Here is a 21,562-nt window from a genome sequence, read left to right on the forward strand (position 1 = left end):
CTCAGGTGGGCCTAAGGAGGTGGACTCCTGAGTTGGCCCTGGAAGATGAGGAAACATTCACCACACCCTTCCTGTCACTACCACTCCCCCTTGCTGTGGGTGATCTAGTTCCAGTATTTACTCATAGAATCAAAAGGTTTAGAAGCTAGATTTGGACAACACTTACGCCCATCTTGCCTGCCTAAAGATACATGGGAGGACATAGAACTAAGCAGCCAAGTGCCCTTGGATTCCAGGGTTCAATAACCACCTGAGCACAGAGGGATGAATAGATCTTCAACGCTGTCCTTGAAGCCTAAAGGCCTGCGGTAAGTAGCCGAGAGGTTAAGAACAAGGTCCTTGGTACCAAACAGACCTGGATTTGAGTTCTGGTTCAACTTGGACAGGTAGACTAACTTTCTAAGACCGGTTTTCAGAACTTTAAAAAGGAGATGTTAATCATGCCATCTTACAGGGGCATTATGAGATGCAATGAAATGTACATGGAAAATGCTCAGCATTGTGCCTGGAGAAAGCATCCACTCAAATTTTGCTATTATGATTGATCATTTGGGGCTTCAGGGTATAAAAGTGAAATATTAGGCTCACAGGAATGAAACCCACAATGTGTTGTGTATGTGTGTGTGTGTGTGTGTGTAGAGGTAGACATAGGTGGTGGGCAGGAGCAGGAAAGGGGTATGAACTGCACCTTTTCCCAAGATACTTAAAAAACGTGCCCAAGCATGGAAATAATGGAAATACTGGGAGCCACTATTTCTTTATATGGAATAGCTGATTTGTGATAGATACCCACAAAAACTGCTACATTTGCTTCCTCTGTCCTTTTGTATTATACTTTACAGCATTGTATCTGCAAGCTACATAATAAAATCAAAGGGCACTACTGAACCCCAGCAACCTGGCACCTGCAGTCATCCCTACTCTAGTAAAAGGTAGCCTTATTCAGCTCTTCACCCGCTCATGTGGTGATGACATGACAGCTTGACAGCTCTGGAAACAGAGTCACAATACAAACTTACATACCTGGCAGCTAACAGATACTGATGGTCTAATTCTCTCAAAATAAAACCATAAAAATTATGCTTCAACTGTTTACACTGCATTTAGTTCTGCTTTAGGTATGCCTACTTAAAAATTCTAGAAGAGAATTTTTAAAAACCTAGACTTAAGTGCATAAAGGAAAAAGAAACGGTGTCTTTAATGGTGTGTTAACGTCACATTCACTTATTTAGGAATGTGATTTTCTTTCGTTGCCAAGACAGCAACAGTTGCTGTGGAAACCACACAAAAACAGGAATACTTAACTGAAACAAAGTCCACTCACCTGCACAAAGATGCCCTTGCTCTTATATTCCTCGTGGAGGCACCGAGAGAAGAAATCTACAAAAGCCTGGGAGGGGGTGGCAGGGAAAAGAAAACACACACATTACATCAATCTGCCTGATTTGTAACCATGGAGACAAAAAATAATAAACTAAGTTTTTATTTCAAATGCAGAAGAAACCTTTTAAAAAACAAAATCAAGTTGCTGTTATCTGCCACAAAATTATGTATTTTGTTACCAAAATATAATATTCAGATCAAATTTTGACTTAACTGGAAAAGCTTATCTCCTTTTTTTTTTCAGAAAATTACTTTCCAAGAAGAAATATATGTTTTATTATATAAGAAAGGATGCATTCCTTCTCCCCACTTGCCATTCAAAGCAGAAACACAATATGAATTCTGTTCAACTCTGTTCTATGGGAATTTTGTGTGTCAGTAAAGAAAAGAGCAAGCATCTGCTTGGTCTTTTGGGATGGCAAGATCCAAGAGGTGCAAAGATGAATGTGACAGCCCATCTTCTTTTCATAATACAATCTTAAATCTATTTGTAGAATATAACACACCATTTTGTCAAATATGGACCCAACCTTAGGCTTGAAATGCAAAGTATTGATAATGACTCTACAAGTGTCCCAACTGGTAACAGTCCTGTGTCAGCAGAGCAGAACAGATAAGAAGCTGGAATTCACTAATGCTTTAAGAACGTGTTCATTTTTAAAATGTCTATACTATGTTTCAGATACAGAAAAAACAAGTAGATTGGAGGGGGAAAGGAGGGTAGTGCCAAGCTTTTTCAAAACAGTAGCTGCTATTTTAGCTTTTTTTTCCCCCACTGGATAAATAGCCAAGTGAAAAAGAAGACAGGTGTTTTGCTTTTTTCCCTCCCTGACATAATGCAAGTTCTTATTGTGCATCATATTTTGTTCATTTTTTCCTAAAAGCTTGCTTAATTTCAACGTCTAAATGGTCATTTTCCCTTTTAAAGAGATATTTCAGCCTCAACAATACATGCAAAGACAATACTATTGACCAACAGTGTGTGGGAAATGCTCCCTAAATTATTTTCCTACTAGTAACGTGAAGAGTTTGGATAAAATTATGACATCTTACAGAGAGAGTCTGAAAAATTCTTGTCTCATCTCAGAAGAGATGCGCTGTGTAATCCGGATGATGTGGCAAAATATTCACATTCTCATCCAGTCTATCTTGAGCCTGCTATGTACATTTGTGTGCTGACAGGCTGCATTTCTTCTACTTAGCTCTGCAGTCTTGGAACTTATGCTGTGTGAAGCTAACTCATTCATGTATCAAATCCCCAGTCGTAGATTCACTGACATCATGGTCTAATCAACCAAGCTAAGTGGCTTAGACCAGCTATCTATGGAAAGAAGTAGTATCCCTTTTGCAATCAGCAAAGCACTGGGAGGAAAAAATAAACATCTGTGGATCTGATATGCTGGTGCCCCATTTGTAAAGTTTATATCAGAAAGTATGTCTCCACATCTGGCACCCCTGAAACCAGTGTTGAGTATTTTCCTTTTATTTTCAGTCCAACTGAAAACTGTCAAGAAACGAACTTCAGAAAGGTTAAATCTGTCAGTGAATTATTCTTTGTTCCCATAATGTGATTTACTAAGTAAAATATTGCTCACCTTGGTTGCAGAGTAGATTGTCATTAGTGGAAATGGGTACATGCCACTGGCGGAGGAGATGTTCAGAATTACCCCTTTAGATCTAAAAAGAAAAGTATACCAAGTAAACGGAATGAAATCAGATACACAATTGTTTGTAAATTACAGATCGAGATACAGGATTATTTGAAACAGAATGAGGGAGCTGCTTTTCTAATGTACATTTCCCCTTGCCTTTAGTTAGGGTGTGATATGCTTGGCAAGGCAAAGAGGCATAGCTCAATCAACTAGAAAATAGCTCTTCTTCACAATTAGCTCAGTCCCAGTCTTAGAAATCCAGGGCCTGACCAATCCTATCTACAGTCTCCCGAAGTCTCTCTCTGCTCTCTGTGAGGTTTTCCCTGGCCACATCGCAAACAGTTCTCACTCAGAAATACTCTCATATCCCCTATGGGGACCTTTATTTTAGCATATCATCACATACTATACCCTGCTGTAGTATTCAATCATTCTATGTGTGTAAACGTTTCTCCCTCAAAAAAACCATAAGCATCTGGATGTTATAGTCTAGTCTTAACACTTTTCTTCTCCTCAAAACACTTTGCAGAGTACTGAGCACCTCACAGGTATGTAATAAAACCTTCTGGCAATGAATCAATGTTAAGTTCTGCCCTCCACTTTCCTGGGTTGTAGATATGCAGGCAATGAACAAATAGTTGACTCAAAATTAGGAGATTCTACAGTTCTTCAAACCATAGTATTTTGTCAAAAAGCAAAGCTCAAGTTCTCCTGTAATTTTGGAGACTTTGAAGCGTAGAAGTCAGAAAATGACCAGAAATCTCTAACTCTACAAATACATGAAAATTAGTTTGGAAGCAATGTTACAAATATGGTAGTTTTAAGGAGCATATATGGTTTAGGTAAAATGTGGAATTATGGTTTTAGGAATTTCAGACAGAATTAACAAATCACACTTCCTCCTCAGATCTGTTCTTTGCGGAGGGTCTCCTTCTTCAGCTCCTGCGACCTGCCACCCTCCACCTCCTGTCTCCCCCACCAGGTTCCCTCCCACCCAGTTTCTCATGTTCTTTCTCTGAATTTATTCCCCCCAGGCCTACTTTTTGAGTATTGAAAAAAAATGGACTACATATAGAGCCTATTTATGTAAAATAACAAAAGAAACATGATTAAATGGCATCTAAGTGATTTTAGACATAAATCAGAAAAGAAATAATCCCCAAGGTCACCCAGTCCATCTGCCAGCCTCTAGGCAAGATGCCACTTCAGCCATCAAAGGGAAGTGTGGGTCCCCAGCTTAATGCATGTCACTCGGCTTAATGCAAGTCACACAAGTTGCTGTTGTTTTATGTTTGTTTGTTTGAACAGAAGTCCTTATTAGTAACACATACTTTCCTAAGCAATGAAATCCATTAACATTTTGGTGATAGATATCAAATTTCAAATTAAAAAATGTTACCAGGGAACAAGGGTTTTAAAGAAAGTTGGAAATAATATGTAGTCAGTGTATTAATTGTATCATTCTTGCATTTTGTTTTCTTGTAGTGATTCTCTCTTAGGGACAGAAAAGCCTGTGCTTTTTTAATTTTAAGGTAAGAGGGTCAGTTTCATCAGGAGTCAGAACCTAACCACTCTAAGATAAAAATTGGTGAATTAGCAATGAGTATCATCTAGTCGTTTCATGTGAAATATTTGGGAGAAAATCTTTGATTGCTAAATATGGAATAAAAACCACTTTTGTTATTGGACATTTTAAATAAAGTATTAATTCATGATGTGTAAAAGATATATATATATATTAATTTATGATGTGTAAAATATCTTTTGGGGATGTTGAAAATGTTCTGAAATTAGACTGTGGTGATAGTTGCATAGCTCTGTGAATATGCTAAAAACTACTGAACTATACACTTTAAATGGGTGAATTTTATGGTATGTGAAATATATCTCGATAAAGCTCTAAAAAAAAAAAAAGAGAAAAAATGTATTTAGGATGTTGGAAAGTGTCACCTTTAAAGTGAGAGCAGATCCCAACCACGTGGAAGATTTTTTAAGAAGAGAGAGAAGTACTGTATCTTAGGCAATAAATATGCTTTCTGCGGAATAATCCAAAATCTTGACAAGTTGTAACCCTACCTATGCTTCAAGCATCCTGATAGGTCTCAGAAGTGTTATAGTTTAACCTTTCTCATGTAACCATCAACTACTTTTCGAGGCAACTAAGGCTTTAGTTTCTCAAATATTATAATTAAAAATTTCGAGGGAGTAGAACTAGTTTGAATTAGCAAAAAGTCAGAGTTTTAGGATAATTTATTCAAAACACAATAGTCACACTCTAAAATACATTAAAACAAATTCAAGACCAACAAAGTATAATGTGAGACTGCACAAGACCTAAGCAAATAGAAGGTCAGTAGCATTTATACTTGTATCAAAATGACACTGCTTAAGTGGCCCTAGGTTTGCATTTTCAGTAGAGAAAATGCCCCCCTGCCCCGCAAAATCTTTCCCTGTCATCAAGCACAATATTTGTTTGTCAAGCAATATCCCCTATCACCCCACCTCCGCCAGCATTCCCCACATACAACATACAATTCTCTCTCCTGCCCCCCACTCAAGGATAATAATTTAGCCTGAATCATATAGAACACACTGGTATAGCCTATCTCAATCCTTCGTATTATATATACAGTATCTATGCTTTATGTAAAAGTGGGGATGCACATTTGGCCCTGCAAGGCACAAAAGGACTTGTCCTTAAAATCAACTACTTTGCCTAGCTCTAATCCTCCATCTAAGCAGAATTAATGACGTCAAACCAGTTTCCATGGCACAGCCAGACTCACGACAACTCTGTTACATCAAGCAGAAGAACAAAATGGGCTGTGCTTAACTGCACACAGAAACAAACATAAAACCAAGCCATGGTTTATCTCTCATTTTCCTGAGACTTGGGGAACAATTCTAAGACTGGAAGGTAGGTTAAGAATTTTTGCTGAAGTTTTATAATGAAGACTCATGCTCCTCATACTTCAGCATATTTCCTAGTTTGTTATGACAAATATCCTAATAAACAAGTAATATTTTCTGGGATGGAACATTCTTAATTCATCACATTGCTTACTTACTAACAGCCATACAATGGTGTCTCAGTGGTACAATTACTGAGGTTTACTAGAACTAAAATCTCTGCAAAAAGAAAGCAGAAAACACTAATTGCTAAGGAACATCTTTTCTTATAAAAATATTCTCATCAATTACTGGCTGTCCTACAAACCAAACACCAAACTCACCCAACCTATAAAATTTAGTACCTTGATCTATTTTAGCTTTCTATAACTATACTCCCTAGTAGAATTCCCTCATACCTGTGAAATTCTCAGTAATAAGGCTCTCCTTAATTGTCACCTGGATAAAAATCTGCCAAGACTCTATTTTTCTATAAATATCCCACTATTTTGTCAGAGTGTTGCAGTATCCTTATTTAAAGCTCCATAAAAGTACTATTGTCGTAATAAAGGAAGTGATATGCCTCCTTGAAGTCAGTGATTTCTGCCTTACTCACTACAGATGAGGAAGGGGTGACGGTGCAAATACAGCTGTGAAGACCTAGAGCCACAGGGCCAGTCCTAATGTGGACAGGTGGCTGTATTATAGTTTGATGGCAAGCAAGAATGACTCTGCAAATCTTCACATACTCATTTCTCATCAGGAAGTCCATAAGTGTGCTCTTGGGGAATCATTACCTTTTTTTTTTTTTTTTTTTTTTTAGCTTAAACACAATATTGAAATTAGTACAGACAGTTCTTTAACAGACTCTCAAGAAGACTGAGAAACATAACCAAAATAGAGTTCTATGTCAGAAAAGAATCCTGGAACACAAGGGTCAGGCATATAATTAGAACCAGCAATCTAAATCTTATAGTATACAAATATGGCTTTCCTGAAGAAAGTTTGCAAACATTTAGCACACGAAGGAGAATCACCTGCCCTAGAAAATTATAACATGTCCTAATTCTACCTTCAGCAATACAGTACGAAAAAGGTTATTTTTAGCTTTTCAGTGGTTGTTATGGCAACCACCTCTTGGCTCCAGCTGTACACAATGTTTATAATTCTAGGGAAGTGGAAAGAGCAAGTTTCTTGTATAATGTAATCATGTGCTTTCCTCTTCTATGGTAATAATACCTTAGTCTGATTACAGATACTATACTTGTTTAGTGACAGTCAGTTGGCCCTAGGCTATAGTTCTAAAAGGATAAAAATTTTATACATCAGAGGAATAATCAGTGAAAGAAGAATGACAACAAAGTATCTCTATAAAGCACTCTGCTATTACTCAAGGGAGATATCAAGCCTATGGAAACCAACAATAGGAAATAGGCCATTCAGGGGCAGTGTAAAGGGCAGGTGATAATGAAATTATTTATAATATGTAAGTAAGAATGTTTTCAGATGATGTGGTAACTTGGAGTTTTCCTTTCCTCTTGGGCACACTGCTAATGACATATCTAGCCTCCCTTGCAGTTAGTTACATACAGCCTGTGACTGGTTTTGGAAATGGAATGTGGGCAGAAGTGATGTATACCACTTCCAGACTTGGCCCACTAAACCTCCTGCAAAAATCATCCTGACTCTTCTTCCCTCATCTGCAAGTTCTCCAGTGGAGAACTTCCAGGCCCTAGGGAAAGACAGAGCCCCTAGACAGAAGGAGCCTGAGATCCCTGAAAGAATGGATAGAACAGAGCCCATGCCACCAATCCACATTGAATGTGATGTGAGGGAGAAATAAATCTTTATGGTGTTAAACCACTGAGAGTTGGGGTTGTCTATTACAGTGGTTAGCCCACCACGATGAATACATCTAGTAACTCCTCTAATTCAAGTGGACATAGATGTTCCTTCTCCTAACCAAAAGTACTGACTCCTACAAATTCACTCACATTTCTCATTAGTTCTCAGCAAGTGCCACAATCACTTCATAATGTCAATTTTAGTCCAAAGCCTCTGATGGTAAGATCATTTCTCAACCTTAGCTTAAAATCAACTTGATTTCTTAAAGGCAAGGATCCAATTCATCTTCTGCATACTCCCTGATACATCCATGTGGAATGGATGGGTTCTCTTCTTTGCATTCTTTTCCTTTATTTAATGTTTCAGCTATAACGTGATAATGACTGATACGTCTACAGAGACAGCAGGGAAGATCCTATCACATTACATTTGTACCATTTACTAATTATGTAAATTATGTAGCTCTGTAGTATTCAATCTCTTCGGGCTTCAGTTTTTCCAATTGTCAAATGTGGGGGGGGGTAGTTTCAATTATTTTAAAGTACTGAAATCCTATGATACTTTATATCCAATACTTTATGCTCTGCAAAGTGATTTCACCCTCATCTCTTTTGCTTCAGTTATCATCAACACCCTTAAAATTCATTTTAAAATACCTCTGGGTTTGTAAGTATTTTGTTTTTAATGGATGGACTTACTATCCTGAATTATACTATATCACTTGCAGATGTCAAAACTAGGATTAAGGTGATGGCCCAAAATTCATTTCTCCTGGGTTCTACTTTATCCACCCCAAATTTCTATGATCTCCTAGGGTTCTGGTCTGGTTTGATCACTACCACTTTCATATCTAACCATCAGGGGCACACTCTCATTGTCAACAAACAGCAAGCGTTTTGAAGGTTTTAAAGTGCAATTTTATTACAATAAAGCAATTAAAATATGCAAAACAATACACATATAAGATGGAATCACAAACAAAGAGCCTTATTGAGAAGGAGTTTTTCAGTCTCCATAGATGCTAAATAAAATCTCAGTTTCCTCATCTGTAAAATGGTGGAAAGGTATCAATGTTAATTGAGTTAACACAAATCAAGTTCTCAGTACAGTACCTGGCACATAATATATCCTCAATAAACATTAGCTGTAATCCCTGCCTGAAGCTGGTCTAGAGGTTTCTTAACAAAAAGAGAATCCTCAGAAGAACAGTCCCTTCCCCAAGCTGTGATTCCTTTAGGTCTCTTCTAAACTAAATGAACAAGATGCGAGCCCAACTCTTTTCAATAGGCTTTCTTCTAAACCTAGCCATCATTCAGGTTTTGCAAAGGACAAACAGAACTTAACTACAATGTTATACTTTACAATACTTCAAATGTAAGAACCCTACAACACAATAAAACCCTGTATCTCAAAAAAAATGAAAACATGGCCAGTGTATCCTAGCCGAACACAATTCAGACTGGAACTCAGATGGGGCTAGTGAACACAGCCTTTGCCTCCAAAGGTTGGTTTGATATCTCATAATCTCTTTCTAACATGTTCAGAAAGAACTGAAAAACTGGATGATCAGGTCTTGCTTCATGAAACTCCACTCATTTTGGCTCTGACTGAGGAGCGTGTACAGCTTTAAGAAGGTATTCCCAGGAACATCCCAGGAATTCTATCCGCCCCCTCAGAATAGCAGGAGATTGAGTTAGTGATGGTGACTCAGGCAGGCTTTTTAATCCTGATCTAAAGGAACCACCACAACCCCAGAGAGAGAAATAAAAAGGGAATCGAGTGGAAAAGGCCTCCACCACCTGATGACTCATACTCCACCCATATGACTCGTCCAGCTTGTTATTCTGTGGCTAAGAGGTGGAGGCTAGATTCATTACTCATTTCAGTGAATTTTTCAAAGAAAGGATTCTCCCCCATAAATAATAACGAGCTCTGCCTCTACTAGTGTTTCTGCGTGAGCTCATGACTCACCTGTCTTCCATGCCTGGCAGCACCAGTTGAGTCATCTGCAAAAGGGAAAGCAAAGCATTTGTGATGGCTGAGAATGCAAGAGATAAAGCTTGAAGCAAACCCACCCCCACAAGGAAGAAAGAAAGCACGAAACCACTCACTACGTCTACAGACAGCAGTTTATTTTACATACGCTATGTAATTTGGTTGTGTCAAGACTGCATAAAAAGGAATCAGATGAAATTACTGGAGATAATACCAGGGATCCTTCCAGTGAACTTGGCTAAAATTAGTCTTGCCCGAAATGCAATACTGACACAGAGATCTTCAAATAGGAAAGGATTTACGGTGAAAACTAAGTCTCCCAAAACGCATTCTCAGGAAAGGACGTATTTCGTCACAAGAAATATTCTGCCAACTGAGATTATTTAACTTTTCTAATTTCAAGAGCTCAAACAACCTTGTCCAATCAAAAAAGCCTTTAGAAGAATACCATAAAGAGACTTGTTGGCAAAGTCTCTTGTTAGTCTAGCTAGCCATAAAACACATCCTCAAAGAAAGGTAAGGTTACCTGTGATCTCCAGGAACCAACAATGAAAAGCTGGTACCTGCATTTTTAAAGGACTTCATGATTGCTGACTAAAGATATTTAATAGGACAAGAAAGGCTACTTCTAAACTCTATTTTAAGATGTTGTTAACTAAGAAAAGTTAAGAAGTCCAATGGCATAGTCAAGATAAGATCATACTTAAGTATTGAGGTTGAAACATAATTTCTGACTCCTAGATATCAGTTCGCTAAGAAACAAAAGCTGTTTTGTAATAAAGGTTTGAATGCATGCCAAGCATAGGAATTTCAAGCTTTCTATCTTGAATAATACTATGTGTTAATTAAAATACACTGTATTCTGAGGTGAGAAGGAAAATTTTTTTCCTACAAATATCTTGGAGAAAGAAAATGCCATCCAGAGTTTACCAAGGTACAATCTGCTATATGCAGTACTCCCAACCCAGATGTTAACCCCAGAGCTGCTGCACACGCTTTCCCTATAAAAAACAGCATCATAAAAGATAAACTGACACATTAACAACTTCCAAACAATGTGTCTTCAAAGCCTAGGAGAATTATTTCAAAAGAAGCATTATTATTTCAACAGAAGACCCAGATAAACAAGGAGAAACCACAAGAGACAGTTTGGCCCAAAGCATTCTATTTCTCCCTTCCTCCTACATATGAGTGTACATTTTTTCACATTAAACTCATCTTCATAGGATGACTGGGCAGAAAATACTAATTGTCCTCCAACATTCATCCTTTCCTTAATACATGGCACTTTAACTTTCGGTTGGTATGTAGTCCTCTGTGGTTGGGATTATAAATTACTTACTTTCTTCTTGGTTTCCTTATCTATTTCCCATATATTTGGCAATAATCTTGCAATATTTTTATAATTAGAAAAGCCCCCACAATTAAACTATTTCTAAAAAAAAATTAACATGAATAAATTTTTTTTCTCTTCCACTTCTGTAACATCAGTAATCAACAGTTTATAGTAGAAACTGTATTATACACTCAGGGGGCAATCTAGGTTTCCCTACTGTAGTTTAGTATGAAAACTGATACAATACAAACAAATTATTTTTGTATCATATAACCTCTGTGTTTGGTTAATTTGGGGAGAGAAAGGTATTTAAAAAAAAAAAACAACAAAACACTACTGCGTAAGGTAATGCTCAAAAAGACAACCAAAAGCCCAAATGAAAAGATTACATTAAAATTCAAGATGCTTTAGTGAAATCAGTAAACTAACATTGTCACCTGTATATCTGGTATATACTGATAGAAAATAAAGTGTAACAACTTGCCCTAGAATCAGGGCAGAGCCCCAGGAATCCAGGCGATTCACAAGAGAGATTCAGGACACACCACTAACAGCCACTTTGCTTGCCTCTGCTCCGCCCCCACCCTAAAGAAACCTAATTCGAATCAACAGGATCTGAATCTAAGCAACTGAAAAATGAACCCACAGAATTTAGAAGGAAACAAGTTCTTGGCTGCAAATGCCTTAAACAAGTTTTCAACTGGAATCATTAACAATATTTTTAAAACTCATAGGATAATAGTGAATAGAATTACATAAAGTAACAAGGACGTTACACAGTGCCTGTTCTGGAGAAATCAAACGGCACCTCCGTTGGAAGTCATACTAGAATGACAGAGTATACATGTTTCCTTTGGCAAGCTGTATAATTTGAGCTCTATGGTACCAAGAACACAACTTGATTAGAAATTCTTAGAATCTCACCTGTATGGCTAACACAATACTCACTGTGCAGGAGGGAGAAAGCTTAATCTGATAAAGTTTTTTGAATGCTTTGAGATCTGCAAGTATTATTTGATTCTCTCTTTATTAATGTTTGTGGAAGCAAAGAGCACTCCTTGCCAATTTCCCCTGCTCCATATTACTTAACCTTAAATTCAACCCCATACCATAAAAATGTTCTTTCTTTTATAATAAATTTTAATTTGTCCCAAGTTAAAAGAATTTAACCAAAGAAAATTAACTTTCCAGAACAGAAGGCTGCGTACCAATTAATAATAATCTAAAACTATAATTTATAAACACTAAACAAAAATAAAAAGAATTCACACACCATCAAACACTGTTTTTCCAAGTTTAGCATACTATGGCATGCTGAGTTTCCATTACTTAAATTTTTCTAAAATAGGCTGGCATCTCTCAAAAGTGGCAGATTTGGGGAAAAGAAATTAATCCCTTAAATTCTTAAAGAAATTTTCACCCAAATATAAGGAATTTCTCATATAAACCAGCTTCATTTTGAGCTGGAAAAAACCTTAGAAACAATATACAACTATTCTTTCCTTCTTGAGAAAAGAAAACTGTAGAAAGAGTGACTGTCGTGCAATTTGGCAAATCCATTATTCTGTAGTTATGCCAGAAGTAGTCCACTATTATGAAATCCTAATGACTAAATGTGCCCAATAATTCAGAAATTTTTAGGAGCATAATGATAGCTGATTTTAAAATGGATTAAAAGTCTCTAGATATTAATGTGGAATGTTTTCACTCAGAAAAGCCCTGGGTGGGAGTGGATGAAGAGGGTCATACTCTCCCCATCTTACAATTCATTAATTTCCTAACGTTGTTAACTTGAATACTTGGGGCAAGGTGGGAGGCAATGGGGGATAAATTTTTAACATAATCTCTCAAATAAATACAATTAAGCCTGCTGAACAGAGGTTCTTCTCATTAATTTCCATATTAACAGAGAGCTCCCCCTACTGGTACTCTGTCATAAAACAGAGTCAAATCCATGTAAGAAAAAGGAAACAAACGCTGCTCCTATGCTTTTCATCCTTCGGTCCATCCATCCAAACATTTATTATCTACTCCATGGGCAGGGAATGGCATGGCATTAACCACATATGGATAATAAGACTGTAATGAATATACGGTAGTATAAGAAGGAAAAAAAATATTTTTCAAAAGTATGCAAAAGGCATCATGCACAGAGTGCTGTGATTTCGGAGAATCGCAGGGACAGAAGAGATTGACTAAAGTTATCTATTTTAATCCATCAACTCCTCCAAGCACTCACTCAATTTGAAGAGACTAAACACTTAAGATCAACTGGAACAGGAGAACTCAAATTCAAATTCCTAAAAGGGCCAGGTACATAAGGTAAATGAGTGAAGTCAGTCAGAATGGGTTCTGGAGTGATCTGGAGTGCAAGTCTAACTACCTAGTACTCTCAGCTACTACTAAGCTTCAACACTTTGTTGCATTGCAGCAGTTCTGGTCTGTTTTGCTCCATTTGCAGATTTTTTCCAAGAGGAGCCAGAAATTTGGGCATGAAATATCCCAATTTTGAAAACCCTTTGAGCCAACCAAAATATGTTGATAGGCTGTCACATACAGTCCAAAGACCATTGGTTTTCTAACCTCTGACCTGGAATCCAAAAAGAAATTCACCTTCTGCCCATTCCACTTTTTGGCAGAACTAAAAATCAGGAAGTTTGCACAATTTACCTCAGTGTAAATGGAAACAATTGATCCAAGTTCAGTCTTGTGGAGCCACATACAATAAATGTGATCTTCACTCCCAAAGATCTAGACCTAGAATTTTTCAGTTTTTTAATTTAGTCATTCATTTATTTATTCAAGAAGCATGTGTTGTACACCTGCCATACATGAGGTCTATATGCCTCATATACGAAAAGAACCTGGTAACCAGCCGTCATGAGGCCTACGATCTACAGAGTGAGATGCTTAACTAAAAATGAAATGCTGAGTGAAGGGAAGACATGCAGTATATGCTATGGAACTGCTTGCTGAGAGACCTAATCTAGTCTGGAGGCATCAGGAATGGTCCCCACTCACCACCTACTCCCAAGTAAGTGATACGTTAGTTGAGAACTTAAGGATGACTAGAATTAGTAAGGCAGGCAGACAAGGGAACCTTCCACGGAAAAGGAACAAAAGCCTGACAGAACACTAGGTTCAAGAGACTGAAACAACCAAATAACACAGAAAATTAGAGGGAAAGACCTGAGATGAAGCTGGAGAGGTGGCAGGAGCCAGACCAGGTAGGTCTTTCCCTGTAGGTCACATTAAAGATTCTGGTTTGGAAGGAAAGGAGAAATCATTGAAGGATTTAACAGGTGTGCAATATAATCTGATATAAAATAACATTTGGCTGAAGCATAGAGATTGGATTAGAGGAAGTCAAGCTGGATGAAAAAGGCTAGTCAGGTTATTCAATGAGAAACTTCAGGGCTTGGAATTTGGAAGGAATCACTGGGGATGGAAAGAAGTTGATCTGAGAGGTACTTAAGAGGTAGAACTAACTGGCCTTGATTAGGTATGTGTGTGTCTGTTATATCATGCTTCCCTTCTCCACACTAAAAATCTCTAGTTCTTTTACCACTCTTAATAAAACATGGCTTCAAATTCACACCTTGATTGAATATTTGATCAAGGACTAAATTCCTTCCCATGTTTCAGACTCCTCCTCACCCTCTACTCCCACCCCACCACAAGCAAATAAAGCAAATAAAACTCAACGGTATTTCATTACACATGGAGATTGTTAATAAATTTTACTTTGGGCCACACTCCCACTCACTTCCTTCTCTACTCTAAGAAAACTAATAAAGAAGGTAGGAACACCCCCTCCACTTGTTAGAATGGTAGCCTGGAAATTTCCTAAGGGGTTCAGCTATAAGCAATGCCACTGTCTTCTTTCACTTTATCCACCAAGTGCAGCAGCAGCTTCTGGGTCCAGTACCACCTGAACAAACGTTTTCCCACCCTTAGGGTAGGGGCTGCAGGCAGTTGAGGTAATGCTTGGGCAGTGCTCAAGTGAAAAGGAGTGAAAAGTCTATGGTCTCTTAAGGTCCTTAGAATGTGATTAAAGGAAAGAAAGACCATCTGACCCAAAGAAGGAAGGTAACACTAAATTTGCCCAACGTTAAAACTAGGAATCTTAAATAAAAAATGAACAGTACAAACAAACAAGATTTGTTTTAAAAGTTGTCTTTAGATTGATATGGAACTCAGTGTACAACCTGTTTGAAATCGGACTTAAGTTTGCCTGCCTCTGGAGTTGGGGCACTTCTCCCATTTTCCATTTCTCTAATAGTAATCAATGGCAGTTCAACAATTTCATTGGCAAACACTCTCAGTATTCTGGGATGAAACCCCTCCAGGCATAAAAGCTGAACTATTTTAGAGGAGTGTGGTTCAGTATCTGGAGGTTTAATTATCTCTAAATTCTGTCATTTCTGGTTTGAAGGTCCTCATTCTTGATGAGAAATAAGTTGTATCTTAGATGTTAGTCACAGAGCATCTGAAATCATGACAGAAAACCCAGCTATTAGGACCTTCTCTTTCAGTTTGAGACCTGCGCCACCTGTCATATGGTTCACCTATACAGAATTTCAAAACCATCAGTCTTTTTATCTTGGCACTTAACTGCTCTGCAGAGAATAATAATAAGACCAAATTTAACCCCAAAGGATTTGGGAGAAAATCTGGAAAGGCAGGCAACAAAGCTTCTAAACACCCCAGGGTTGTCTAAACTACCAATATTATTCCTGGTAAAGGCAAAGCCCAGCTAAGTAAGCCACTGAAAAGGAGCAAAGGAATAGGCCTAAACCACTGGGTAAGGTGAAAAAGGTGGAATAATCAGATGGTCTGGGAGAGTTAAACTGGACTTTATGATTAAGCATCAGGTGTTTATAGTCAAAACTATTCTGGTAACTACTTCTTCCCCAATATTTTTCTGGACAACATCACCACTTCATCTGGTGATGGCCTACAATTGCTTTGGTCTCAGTATATTTTGCTTTTACCATTCCCCTAGCTGGAATGTGGGGCTTGGGTAGTTTTCACAAATCATCTGATCTACTGATCTGGAACAGGAGCACATGGACCCAAACAATAATCCTCGACCTGAAGGAATCTAGTAAAGACAGGTCACTCAAAGCTCATTTGATGTAGCATAGGACTTAGAAAAAGGGCCCAACCCAGCAAACATCTCCAAATTAGGGGTATAGGCCCAAGGTCACAAGAGCAAGCTGATTTCTCCAGTCTCTCCTGGTACACTACTCGGCCTTACCTCCTATCGTGTGATTAGGTGAGGAGATAAAACTTGGTCCAACCCTGATGATGAGATGAGATTGTTCCCTTTCTTATAAAAGCTTTTTCTGATACATTCATTGTGGTGCTAGGCTGCAGACATCCATGCTCTAGTTCCCCTGATGTCCAGCCATCATAAACTGGAACCAGACCAGATTTCCTCTTTTAAGTTGCCCCAGGGCTCCAAAAGGTCATTGCTACTGAACATGTAGCCCTGGCCCTGGCAATGTAACACAGTCAACTAAAGAAAAATAGGCACAACTCATCAAAATACAGCATAGAGCAAATCACAACAGCATGAAAGAGCACTAAACTTGGGAGTGTCACACAAAACTTCATCAGAGTGAATGCCTAGTTCTCATTCTAAATAAGATAAACTACATATACCAAAAAATACATATTGCCATGTGTCACTCCACCACTAGAACTGTCTTTCTGAATGGAAATCGGATCACACCTTTCTTCTACTTTAAAGCCTTCGATGGCTCTCCATCTTCTGGAGCACAGTACTCAAGTTCTTGCACAGTCACATCCTAACCTATTTTCTGACCTTCTGGTTAGTCACTACCCATCATTCACTTCCTCATGCTCTAGTCAAACCATTTTCATACATGAACAATCACTAGTAAAGTGCTACAGAGATGCATTGATCCTGCCCATAGTACAAAAAACTATTAGGCTGCCCTCCAGATATTATTAATTACATAATGAATAAATTGACAGTTATGAATTGATTTTCCATTAAATGCACACATCACAATGGTAGAGGAGAATTCAGATCTGTACTAAAAATAAGTTAAGGGATGATTATTTGGCTTAAGGAAGAAGTGTTTTAAAAATCAAACTCCCTTTGTGCTTTTTAAACGGGATTTGGTTTGCAAAAAAAAGGCTTACATACAAATATTTTAAGGATACATTCAGCTTTTCTGCTGGTGATATTTCACATCAATATGGTTTACAAGTGTCTAATAAATTAGCATTTGTCTCTACTAACTCATTTCATGGGAACAAATGTACATGCCAATGATGAAAAAGGAAGTAGAAGAGGAAGAAAAAACAGAAGAGAAATCCATAATTATAAATTATAATTTATAATTTGTCAAGATAATTAGGACTGGTGCCTCATTTTTATGTCATCATTAATTTTCAAAAGCTGAAAGTTACTCTACAGTGCTGTTGGATCTGTACTGCTTTATCCACACATTCCCTCCCATACCACTACTCAGTCTTCATACAGCAACATGCCATGATTACAAGCAGCACATGCTGGGTGAAGGGTGCAGTCCATGGTTGTGAAGCACAGCAAGCTGACTGTTCTCAAAGATCAAGGTCGGGACCTTGGCATTTTATCATTATTCTGCAGACTGCCCACCAAAAATGTTTGGGGACACAGAGAGGACCAGGGTTTTACAAACATAAGTGCAGACAAGCAGAAGGTGATAAGAGAAAATACTAATGTACCTAGAGTAAAAATCACAGACATTTTATCTGCAAGAGGAGTTAAAATGATTAGAAGATGAATTTGTAGCAAGTATTAATAATTCTATAAAATAAAATTGAATCAGTTGAACATATATTTCATCACAAGTCACTATATTATGAAACATATATACAGTTTTAAAACATTATTTCTAAGCATTTGACCAAACATAATAATAGGAAAGAAGAGATTATCAAAATAAAGTACATATTGGTTATTTCAAAACGCAAAGTCACATAACATACCAACTGGAGACTAGAAGTGATATTGGGTTTGAGCAAAAAACTTTACTTGCTAAAAAAGAACGTTACAAAATGGTAGGGGAAGGGCAAGATGGCAGCATAGAGAGGTGTGGAATTTAGTTAGTCCCCTGGAGAAACTAATAAACAACCAGGAACAACTAGTAAATAATCTGGAACAACTGCTGGGGGACAACTGTGACTGTCCACACACTGTACACCAACCTGTAATGGGTGGAATGGCCGACATTGCAGCATAAAAGCCATAAGTAAAAACTGCAGAACTGCACCAGGAGCCCCCCCATCCCCACCCCCAACAGGCTGAGCTGCAAGACCTCGCTGTGGGAGAAAGCAGGTCCCAGAGCAAGTGACTATAGCTCAGCTTAGCTCCAAATGGGTTTTTAATTAACAAATGCGGACTGCTGAATACAAGCTACAAACATAGACAAACCCCTAACAATAGCAAAGTACCCTGAGGTCACTCCCAGTGGAGAGGAGGTGGGACTGATGGGAAAAATATATAAATCAATAAAAAAAAAATACAGAAGCTTTTAGAGACAGCTGACCTGAGAGAGCCAGAAAACTCCTGTGCCCCAGGAAAGGGAGCCCAGAAGACCAGGTGCTATCTCTGGCCGATGGGCGAAACTGCGGGGCCATGGACTGGCTCTGAAAGGGGGCTTTCTTTCCCTTTTTATCTCTCTCAACCTGAGTGGCTCAGTGGAGAGAGCCTCAGCCATTTTCAGTTCGCAGAGCTCTGACCCAGACGGCAGTGTAGTTAACAGAGTCAGAGAGACAAAAAGGAATAATTCAAGTGCAGAAGATAACTCCCTAGGGGGGTGTATCTTCCCTAAGAGGAAGGAGGTGGGACCCAGCTCTAGTGCCTGTCCTCCCCTCAGAACTCAGACCCCACGGTCTGGGGGAAAACAGTTAAAACAGAAACAACTTAAGCTGAGAATTAAAGAGGCCACATCTCTTTACACCAGTGGGGAGCGGCAGGCTGATAGACACCACCTACTGGGCAGGTTAGGAAAAGCACAGCGGCTAGAGGCCTCACAGGAAGTCTGTCAATCTTCCAAGACACACCCTCAGGGAAACCTGATACTGAATATAGGCCCCTTCTGAGACCTGAGCCCCTTCTGGTCTGGGAAAATTTGATTGGGGTAACCAAGGAAACCAGATGCCTAGACAACAGAAAACTACAAATTACACGATGAAAAATGAAAATATGGCCCATTCAAAGGAACAAACTTCCACCTCAACTGAGATACAGTTGAGATATTGTTTCACTTTAATGAAACAATCAACTAAAGATTTTTCAAATAAATATGCTAAATTAATTCAAAAACCAAGTCAACGAGTTTAGGGAAGATATGGCATAAGAGATGAAGGCTATAAAGAAAACACTGGGCGAACATAAGGTAGAAATTCAAAGTTTGAAAAAACAACTGGCAGATTCTATGGAAATGAAAGGCACAACAGAAGAGATAAAAAACACAATGGAGATGTACAACAGCAGATTTCAAGAGGGAGAAGAAAACATTCAGGAACTGGAGAACAAGACACCTGAAAATCCTACACAAAAGAACAGATAGGGAAAAGAATGGGAAAATATGAGAAACATCTCAGGGAATTGAATGACAACATGAAGTGCATGAATGTATGTGTCATGGGTGTCCCAGAAGGAGAAGAGAAGGGAAAAGGGGCAGAAGCAATAATAGAGGAAATAATCAATGAAAACTTCCTATCTCTTATGAAGACATAAAATTACAGATCTAAGAAGCTCAGTGTACCCCAAACAGAATAGATCTGAATAGACCTGTGCCAAGACACTTAATAATCAGATTACCAAATGTCAAAGACAAAGAGAGAATTCTGAAAGCAGCAAGAGAAAAGTGATCCATCACAAACAAGGTAAGTTTGATAAGACTATGTGCAGATTTCTCAGTAGAAACCATGGAGGCAAGAAGGAAGTAGGGTGATATATTTAAGATACTGAAAAGAGAAAAACTGCCAACCAAGAATCCTATATCCGGCAAAACTGTCCTTCAAATATGAGGGAGAGTTTAAAATATTCTCTGACAGACAGAGTGAGTTTGTGGAACAAGATACCTGCTCCACAGGAAATACTAAAGGGAGCACTACAGACAGATAGGAAAAGACAGGAGTGAGAGGTTTGGAACACAATTTTGGGTGGTGGTAGCACAACAATGTAAGTACAATGAACAAAGATGACTATGAGTATGGCTGAAAGAGGAAGGTTAGGGGCATGTGGGCATCAGAAGGAAAAGAGGGAAAATAAAGTCTGGGACGGTATAACTTAGTGAAACCTAGAGTGCTCAAGAATTGTGATAAAATGTACAAATATGTTTTTACATGAGGAGAACAAATGAATGTCAACCTTGCAAGGTGTTACAAAAGGGGTGGTACTGGGGGGAAAATGCAATCAATGTAAACTAGAGACTGTAGTTGGTGGAAATATTGTATTACGCTTCCTTTGATGTGGCAGGGGCAATGTACCAAAGCTGGATGGAGGATATAAGGGAGGGATGTAGCACTCTTGGCATTGGTGATGCTGTCTGACTCTGTTATTCTACTTTATTTTAATTCTATCTTTCCTTTTGTTGCTTTTTAGCTGTCACCTTTTTTTCTTTCTTTTTCTTTTGTCTCTCTACCTTCTTTGACTCTTCCCCCCTCTTTGTGGAAGAAATAGAGATGTCCTTATTTAGATAGTGGTGATGGTGGCGAATGCATAAATACATGATTATGCAGGGAACTATTGATTGTTTACACAGAACGGAATGTATGGTGGGTGAACAAAACCATCTTAAAAAAAAAAAAAACAGGTTGATGACGAAACCGTGGGGACACTATATTGAGTGAAATAAGTCAGACACAAAAGGGTAAATATTGTATAGTCTCCCTGATATGAACTAATTATAACATGTAAACTCATAGATACGGAATATAGGTTACCAGGATATAAAATGAGGCTAAAGAATGGGGACCAGTTGCTTATTATGAGCAGAATGTTTAACTAGGTTGAACTTAAATGTTTGGAAATGGACAGAAGTGACAGTAGCATGTTATTGTGAGAATAACAGTGCTGAATGGTGTGTGAATCTGGTGGAAACAGGAAGCTTAGAGTCACATATATCACCAGAAAGAAAGTTGGAGGTTAAAATACGGGAATGTATAAAACAGTGAATCTTGTGGTGGACAATGTCCATGATTAACTGTACAAATACTAGAAATCTCTTTCATGAACCAGAACAAATATATGACACTGTAACTAGAAGTGAATAATAGAGGGGTATATAGGGAAAAAATATACCTATTGCAAACTATGTACTACAATTAGCAGTATTTTAACTATGAGTCAATAATGGCGGGGGGTGGTTAGGGGTATGGGAGGATTTGAGTTTCCTTTTTTATTTTTCTTTCTTTTCTGGAGTAACGAAAATGT

At 38.2% G+C, this 21,562-nt stretch overlaps 1 protein-coding gene across 2 annotated transcripts in view; it reads right to left on the reverse strand.

The window, feature by feature from the left end:
* Positions 1 to 21,562, reverse strand: part of HSD17B12 (hydroxysteroid 17-beta dehydrogenase 12) — a 169,942-nt gene that overhangs the window by 12,426 nt on the left and 135,954 nt on the right. For both annotated transcript variants that reach the window (XM_037838721.1, XM_037838722.1), the window contains exons 7-9: positions 9,741 to 9,775; positions 2,979 to 3,060; positions 1,325 to 1,390 (exon numbers count right to left, since the gene is read on the reverse strand). In XM_037838721.1, coding sequence (XP_037694649.1) covers positions 1,325 to 1,390; positions 2,979 to 3,060; positions 9,741 to 9,775 — 183 coding nt within the window. The remainder of the gene's footprint in view (positions 1 to 1,324; positions 1,391 to 2,978; positions 3,061 to 9,740; positions 9,776 to 21,562) is intronic.

Source organism: Choloepus didactylus, chromosome 6, assembly GCF_015220235.1.
Source record: "Choloepus didactylus isolate mChoDid1 chromosome 6, mChoDid1.pri, whole genome shotgun sequence".
NCBI classification, from domain to species: domain Eukaryota; kingdom Metazoa; phylum Chordata; class Mammalia; order Pilosa; family Megalonychidae; genus Choloepus; species Choloepus didactylus.